We start from the raw sequence: 8,985 nt of genomic DNA, 5'->3' as shown, positions 1-8,985 counted from the left end.
GTAACTGAGCATCTACACAAGAACAAAAGTCCTGGCATTTATAAAGTATCTTGGTAATTGTTTTTAGGAATGTAAAAGAATGTTAGATGGTCTAGTATTTCTTATTTCCTTGATGATTTATTTGCACTAACTAAAGATGCATTCATGATAGTTTTCTACCTCCTCATGTCTCAAACGGCTAAACATTACCACTTATTTTTACTACTCTATAACTGTATTTTGTTGTTGGTTTTTTAATATTTTAATTAAGAACTTCAAGGTCACTAAAAAGCTTGGATTAGCACTATTTCTTCCTATACTTGTTTCATATGTCTATACCTATTAACAACAGAAAGAATAGAAATTGACCATACAAGCTACACAAGGCCATTGGCACGCCATAAGATTTATGAATAACCACTAGACTATCACCATACAAAGACCATACAAAGACATAGGTGTTTTAAGGAAAAGGAGATGTCTGGCATGTCATATAATGATGCAAATTTGCCCAAAGATTATTACACAAAATTTAGAATGACACTGCCTACCATCTTGTATGGTAATAAATGATTTTCATTGAATTAAGATTCGTAAATCTTCAAAAATTCTGCATGAAATCCACAAAGTTTATAGCCCTCATATCATGCTGCATGGTTGTATAGGATAGCCTGCCTGCATACTCAGAATAAATGAATCAGACTCAGAACACATACAATATACATATCAAGTCTACATGGATGCATCATTTGCAAATATATGCACACATTTTTGATTTGGCATGAAGTTTTTACAAAAACTGACTCAAGGTTTGAAGCCTGGTTTCCATATAGTTGCAGTTGTTGTGTGGATTCTGTGGTTAGCATACGACTGTTGTAGAGATAGACCTGATTTCTATCTCCACGATTGTTGCAACAGTGTTGTAAGGCTGTTGTATGGCTATATGGAAACCAGGCTTAAACAGAACTCGCCCCGCATATATATTTTGACAGTTGGCCTTGACTGTAGCCAGCAATTATAAGCACCGTACAGTGATAGATGTATTACATCGCTACATCGACCAGTCGGCCACAACATGACAAAATTGAGGGGAACTGAAATGGGTCCCAACACTGCATAAGGCTCCGCACTCACCATAAACTTGTGGAAGGATTAGGCTGCAACAAAAGAGAAAGAGCGGCAAAGAGATAGCAGCAGCAGATTGCGGGACTCCCATCTTTTTCTAGCTCATATGCATAATATAGAGTCAGCCTGCTCTAACAGGCTGTTTCTTTTTTAGGCCACTCCAATAAGATTCATAGTTTCCCATTACAGAGGCGGGCCTGATGCGGGCGGGCGGGTTTGTTCATTTTCATTAAAATTTTATTCATTATCAGCTGTATAAATTGCTTGTATAATCATAGATACAGTATACAACAGGGATTGGAAACGGCCCGGTATCACGTGATCTTTTCCTTAACATTTCAATGAGACAATAAAAATTGTCAAAAAACCTAGGCGTGTTACGGGTTAAAAATAAATATTCAGGGATATTCTTCAGAAAAGTCTCGAGAAAGTCATCTGTCTAATGACTTTTTAAGATTTGAGTGGTCCCCATTCTAGGAAAACTTTGGCTGCATAAAGCTCTCTTTCGAAGGTATTCTATAAACTGGTACTCTTTGCAATATATCCATTCTCGTATGATTTGAGATCTTTTCTCCCTCTAGCTTCTACATTGATGACACAACAGCTGTTATGATGAGATGTCTAGATTGATGTGACTATTATCCAATGTACTGAGTGTTTTTAATCTTAATTTTCTCTTAAGCCGTGTTTTATTGAGGACATCAAGAATAGTTGGACCTACGGTGGAATTTCTCCCTCTGGCAACTTCACTATGACTAATAACAAAAATCTGTGGCATTAGTATTGTTCCCTAGGAATCTCTCCAATGTAATGAGCTACAATGAAGTGACTATTTTTGTCCTGTGGATATTTGGAAGGCTGTTTCTGCAAGTGAAGAATACTGCCGTTTATTGATTATTTTTGATAAACTTGCTATGCATGCAACTTTTATTTGATTCCAACTATTAGTTTTTACATTGTAGAATAGTTATCAAGTGTCAGTGATACTGCAGCGTCAAGATATATGAAATAAACAGGGTTTGTAATTTTAACATCTATAGGGCGGCCATTTTGAATAAAATTATTAACCCGTAACGCGCCTCAACCATTAATTATCCGAGTGTTTCCAATCCCTGTATACTGTATCTATGGTATAATCAATGAAAAACCGCAATAATGAATAGCGATGCGGCCCCATGCGGGCGGGTAATGGGAAACAAGGAATCAAATTGGAGTGGCCTTAACTAGATGTAGACAGCACTTCCTTCCTGTGCATAGGTTAATGTCACTAATTTACGGGACGAGACGGGGATCAGTGCTTTATTGCGTGGGATCACGTGAGCCTAATTTACGGGACGTCCCTTCCATCCCGTAAGTGCCATGGCCTATAACACTATCTATGCCTATAATAATTAACTTTTAAACGATCAATTCAAATTACCGAACCCGGCAAACAGTTACAAACACAAAAAATCTAAAGGCTTTATTTGCTGAAAAATTTGCAATTTGACAATTAGCTAACTCATTGATTTCTTAATCTTATTATTATTTTATTTTTTTTATTTTGATAAATCTAATAGTGAACTGCAAAAAAATGTCATTTTACAAGATAAATGACAAACTGCCAACAATAACGGCTTATGTTATTTTTAATTTTTCTCAGTATGACTTAACAACACACAATAACTTTCAATAAAAACATAGAAAAGGAGATATAAATCTAATTGTGAAGTTCATTAATAATAATAATACATGTCCAGAAATTGCAATGGGACTTCCGGTCGCGTTAATTTAATGATATTCATTGGAATTACCATAGCAACGGCAGTTCAGCAATGGTGGATTCACTACTAGCTTCACTACAAAGCTTGCAGTCTACACTCAGACGGTACATTTTTGTGTAAGGATCCTTTATGGCTTCACTTCCTGTTACATCACTGTTATAATTAAATTCATTGACAATTTCGTTATGAATATTATTAAAATCATTCAAAATTTGAAACACGTGTAGTTGTAGGCTCTTAATTAGATGAAATTTGGAAGAACACATCAACTTTGAGGGGAAATTTACCTGAATAAAATAAGACCCAGCACCAAAGGACAATCACAATGTATTAAGCAAAGGTAAGTACAGTACCAGACCCTTTGGCAAAAGCCCAGCACCCCTGTGAATGATTTGCACAAAAATCAAAGTTGCTTCGTGGCTAAAAAGTCAAAATGGTGGCTGTGCAAGTAGAGGTGTATCTCCTAAACAAAAGCACAGATGAAGCTCATTCTTGGTAATAGCAAGGAGAAGAGTTGGTTCTATCTGTATGTGGCAAAATAAGAAGAACAGCTCTTGTAAATCAAGGATTTTAGGCCGCCTGATTTTAACCAACTTCACGGCACTTTTTTGATAGCTATATTGGCTCCATTAGGACTGAAACTAGCAGGACATGGAGACTAAACCTTTCTAAGTCTATGGAAAGACTGTAGAGGTTCCAAGTATTCTGTGAATGATTTGCACAAAAATCAAAGTCAAACAATTTTTAACGACCTGGGGGCGAAGCCCCCAGGTCGTTCCTGTAATTGAATTCACCGTCGCGCTATCTATATATATATTTGTATGTCCACACTTACATTTCTTCTATACATGTTGTATTGGAGAAATAACAAGCCTTAGCAACCACCCGCCCACGCTCCTTTACGTGAGTGGGTGTGGCCACGCCTAACAAAATGGCGGCTTACACATGGGACAAAGTTAAGAGCTTTCTAACAGCAAGAGAACATAGAGATACCATCTAAAGACTACTCTAGAAGCATTATAAGGTAGAGAGAACCTCTATAACTCTTAATAGTGACCAAGTTGTACTTGCAAGGTGGTGAAATCAATTATAGGAATATTTTTACCCTGTTACGCTTGTTATTAAACAAGCATTTTTCACGGCAACATATCTTTGCTTATACTTAGTGCATGAAAACCAAACTTGTTTCTTTATAACAAGCAACTTCTCCTCTCTTAATGGTGCCAGTTACAGCACTGTTCAATTAACTATGTGAGAGAAATAAGTAAAATAATGTGGCTAACAATTCTGACATGGTGGAAACCACACAATTTCCTACACTTCCGGTGTTTAGAGAAGTGTACCGTCTGAGTGTAGACTGTTGCTAACGTCTTTCTGGTACATGGATGGGACTTCACTAGATACTTGAGGCTTCTAGAATGCTACTTAATGCAATTGGTTATGGTAGTTTTCTCATATTCTTTTGTTAAAGTGGCAAGCGTGGTGAAAGAACACTAGGCCCTTCTCAACAAACGGCCGACGGTCTTACTTCAAAAAGGTCTAGAGACACTATTTGCTTGTATATATAAGATGTTAAGCACTCTTTCTTTCACTTTATTATTCCTAAGAGAAGAGGAAAGCACTTGTGACTTGTTGACTCTTGCTGCTGCACCCGTCATCATTAAAATGGCTAAAATTACTTCACCTTCAGGAGACAAATGTTCCAAACAAAGTTTTGAATTTCTTTATCTTTTTTGCATCATTGGGTAGTAAGAATTTTGTACTTTCACAAAATAAGTGAGCAAATTGTCAAAAATTGTTTGAAATTTAGATATAACCATTCAAAAAGTAAAAAAATTATCATACATACATAAAGGAATGACAAGATGGCGGCACTGACTGCCTCATCTTCAATTGGTAAATGTTCCACACAAAGTTACTCCAAATGCTGTAATATTTAGCAGGAACACAGGTAGATGGATGAAGAACAGTTACTGAAGTGCGTAAATTGATGATTCTTATTGTAAAGAAAGATATAGCCTAGTAAATGGAAATGTCCATTCCTGCCCTGTATAAAGTCAATCAGTGGTATACGGAGATAATTGCTCAGTATACTACTCCGTGTCCGCTCATTTCTGGACATGAATAATAATGATAATAATAACATGGCTATATATAAAGGTCAATTGTATGATCTTGACTCAACAGTGACAGAATCACCAGCTGATGGTGTACCGTTTGATAATGACTGGTATCATTGCTTCACTGATACAGTAGCTAATTCAATACGCAGGCAGTATAAATACACAGGACATTGACTACAGTAGAGCCTGTGTATATTATAACAATATTGTATTAATCGTGACTTGTATTTTCAAAAGTTTTAGTGAAGTACAAATGTAAAACCTTTGAATGTTGTTCCCATTGTATACCAAGCACTTAGAGTACTGGCAGCTATGAGGACACTAACATGCTGAAATGTGCATGATTCATAAATTATAACAAGAGTGCAGACAATATAATTTGGGAATTTAGTGGTTTTAATAGAGTTTTCTACATGATTTTGGTATAGTGCTTCATATAGACTATACGGGGTTGCTAGAAGAGAATTTCAAGTTGTAATTTTTTAATAGATAGATCTAATTCTAATAAAAATTGGATTGTTATAAATTTTTAAGTTACTCAAAAATTTCCCTTTACTATAGTAGAGGTCTGGTCTTTACCAAAAATGACTAGGACAGAATTCTCCATTTTTATATTTTTATGATGCTCTTACGTTGTGTACAAAAGTTTGAGCTGATTCCAATCATAAATGTTTTTGCAAAACTTAAAGTTACTCAAAAATTGGATAAAGCCTCTGCTATTATTTGGCTGTAATTTTGCTAATGACTATGAGAGAATTTTCCAATTTTATAATTTTTATTTACATGTTTCTTATGTTGTGTATATAGCAAGTTTAAGCTGCAAAATTGGACATTAAAAAAAATTTTTAAGTTAATCAAAAATTGGGCCAAAGTCCATGTACTGGGTTCGGCCAAATTTTGCTAAAAATGAATAGGACAGAATTTATGACTTTAATAATTTTGTCTGATATACATACATGTTCTTATGTTGTGTAACAAGTTTGAACTGATTCCAATCTAAGTTGAATTTATTTTATTTTTTAAAGTTGTTCCTTAAAAAGCTATGTTTATGTGTATGCACAATTGTAGTGCTTGTTAGGTTGTCAGCTCATGAAGCATGCTTTTAGCTCACTTAGCATGTTTTGTGGGAAATGCTACGTCTTATGCATACTATATTGACCAATGATTAGCCACAGATCTGCAAAAACTGAAATTTTTCAATCACTACAGTAGGTTTTAATGCCACTGAAAACTATATAACAAGTGGGTCTCAAAGCCAATGTGCTTTCGATTAGTGCAGTCAATGTGAAAGATCACTTCAAAACTGTAAAAAGATGTTATTATGGGCTTAATTTACTAATTCTATTTTTGTAGATACAGAATTATTCAGTTCACTGTCTTTATTCAGTGTCCTGGTATTACTTATTATACTGTACATAATTTTAGTTCTGTTGTAAAATGCTGCCATCGCTGCAGACAAATATGTAAAAATATTGATCATGTTAGTTATTAGGTAGATAGTGACAGTTACTCGTGATATATACTAGACTATATCTATTTTATATTAGTTTTATAAAACAATGTTATTTTGTATTAGTTTACTGTAAAGTCAGTGTCACACAGCCAGACTAATATAGTTGAGGGCAGGACTTTACTATAATCCCTATTTACTTTTGCATAATGTAGCATGAGAATATTTCCCACTTTGATACAGGATCAATGCCACATTTTAATTCTATTAAAAGCTAAAACTTTGATTTTTGCATTAGAAATTTCTGCAAAAATAAACAGAAAGAGGAAATGACATGAAAATAATCAAACACACAAAATAAAAAAATAGCAAATGCACTTATTATTAAATCTCAATTATACTGTTTACAATGCAGTGCTTCCAAAAAGTTCATCATAACGCGGGGGCTCTGGCTGACGAATGGAATCAGCATTTGCTTCTGATTTCTCTCCTTCATCTTTAGGAGTTTGTTGTAAAGTGGCAACAGGATATGGATAAAAATGAGATGATGGAGGTAATGCCATGCCTGGTGGAACATAAACATAATATCCTCCATGTGAAGTTCCAGTAGGTACATTAGGAGGAAATGCTGGTGGTGGAGGATAATTTGAAGCAATAGTTGGTGATGCATTGTATTGAGGTGGTTGCTGCTGTGCTTGTGACCTTTGAGGAGATGAAGATAGAGTATTCAGTTGAATATTTGGTCTCTCATTTGTAGTAACATTTGTCCGAGGTATGGACCTGACTGGTGTCATTCTTGTGGAGCGCCGTTTCTTAGCATGAGTAAACAAAACAGCAAAAACCACTGCTATTATTATTATTAAAATAATGGCACCAAATGTACCACCAATAGCTCCTCCAACAACTATAAAAGAAAAGAATATGCATAGTGATTTACACGCAAGTCATAAATCTAGAAAATACCTGCAGCATTATTAGTAGTAGTAGCATTGGCATTGCAGTATCCTACAGTTGATACACTCGTTGACGATGAATAAGATGCTATCATTATGAAGAATAAACATAAATTAAAAGAGTAAAATGGACTTACAGCAAGCTACAGTGATATCTTCTGAATGTGTGCATGATGTAATACTGGAACTGGGACAAGAATTCCTTGAATTGAAGCAAGTACTTGATGTAGTGCTTGAAAAATAAGTAGACCATATTGGTTTACTGGAACTGCCAGGCCTATTAGTAATAAAATAAATATTAGTGTAATTATAATAGCAACTCACAGAGACAAATGGTCGTATCTATAATAACTACTGTATCCTAACTGCCTGCAGACAGTTCTAGCATCAGTTGAACTGAACCCATCATCACATATTGTTCCCCACTGCCCATTACAATATACTTCCACTCGTCCTTGATTAGAGTAAGCCCCTCCTTGAAGACGTAGCATACCAGTGTATGGGCTACTCCAAATTCTAGTAGTATCTATTGAGAAAAGATTCATTTCTATTATAATTCATATATTTCTTACAGCAGTAGACTGTAGCATCATAGGAATTGCTGTTAGTACACCCACTATCAATATATGTAGAGAAGGAGCATTGCAGTAATGTTAAATAGTTGCTATTAGCACAATTCACATCATCAATTATCATTTGATTAGTATCAGTCCCATAACTTGTTCTTCCAGCTCTAGAGTAGCTTGAAGCTCCAGTGTATCCCAACTGATGACAAATGACATCAGCTTCAGCTGAACTATAATAAACATCATCACAAATATTACCCCATCTACTATTATAATAAAGTTGCACAATGCCGTAATAGTATGAAGATGATGAAACTCCGTTACGATAAAGAACTATTGTACCAGCAGTTGCAGAACCAGCATTAGCTAAGTTAAAAAAATTAAGTAATTTAATACAAAAGAATGAATTAACTAACATATTACTCCAGCACAAGTTGATGATGTAGTAGTATACCTTGTAGAAGAATATGTCTCTCCTACAAATGATAATTCTATATTAAATATACATGTACATATACAACTAACTGCATGTAACTGAGACATCACTGGAGTGAGAGCAACTAGTAATAGAGCTTGAAGGACAACTGTTACTTGAACCAAAGCATGTAGCATATGATGTACTGTACATGTTAGTACTCCAGATTGGCTGACTTGTATTGCCATATCTACAAAAATTAAGTTTAAAAAATATTTAAAGTACATGTAGATCATTTTACAATGAATCATATCTTCTTAAACCAGAGTCATATCCAAGCTGTCTACAAATAGTATTGGCATCACTTGTACTAAATCCAGTGCTGCATATTGTCCCCCATTGTCCATTACAATACACTTCAACAAGTCCTTCATTAGAATAATATCCACCTTGAAGACGTACCATACCAGCATATGGATTACTGTTCCAGATCCTAGTGGTATCTGGGACAATACATAAAACATGTACTTAATATAATGAATATCTTACAGCAGTATACAGTGGCATCATAACTGTTACTGTTAACACAACCACTGTCAATGATAGTAGAG

General features: G+C 35.0%; 2 protein-coding genes and 1 long non-coding RNA gene across 3 annotated transcripts in view; 1 reads left to right on the top strand and 2 right to left on the bottom strand.

Moving 5' to 3' along the window:
- Window positions 1-8,985, bottom strand: part of LOC105314354 (uncharacterized) — a 43,880-nt gene that overhangs the window by 24,079 nt on the left and 10,816 nt on the right. The gene's annotated exons all lie outside the window — the stretch shown is intronic.
- LOC109585964 (uncharacterized) lies at window positions 1,441-2,068 on the top strand. Its single transcript, XR_002186754.1, has 2 exons — window positions 1,441-1,615; window positions 1,686-2,068. It is a non-coding gene; the product is annotated as an uncharacterized LOC109585964 (long non-coding RNA).
- Window positions 6,703-8,985, bottom strand: part of LOC105314352 (neurotrypsin-like) — a 2,480-nt gene continuing 197 nt past the window's right edge. Inside the window, exons 2-5 of the mRNA XM_020002109.1 lie at window positions 7,718-7,919; window positions 7,531-7,670; window positions 7,404-7,481; window positions 6,703-7,344 (exon numbers count right to left, since the gene is read on the bottom strand). Of these exons, the coding sequence (XP_019857668.1) occupies window positions 6,845-7,344; window positions 7,404-7,481; window positions 7,531-7,670; window positions 7,718-7,919 (920 nt within the window). The 3' untranslated portion in view covers window positions 6,703-6,844. The remainder of the gene's footprint in view (window positions 7,345-7,403; window positions 7,482-7,530; window positions 7,671-7,717; window positions 7,920-8,985) is intronic.

The sequence above is a fragment of the Amphimedon queenslandica genome, unplaced genomic scaffold (genome assembly GCF_000090795.2).
Source record: "Amphimedon queenslandica unplaced genomic scaffold, v1.1 AMPQUscaffold_12976, whole genome shotgun sequence".
NCBI classification, from domain to species: domain Eukaryota; kingdom Metazoa; phylum Porifera; class Demospongiae; order Haplosclerida; family Niphatidae; genus Amphimedon; species Amphimedon queenslandica.
The sequence above is the reverse complement of the archived record's forward strand: the minus strand, read 5'-3'. Positions and strand labels throughout refer to the sequence as shown.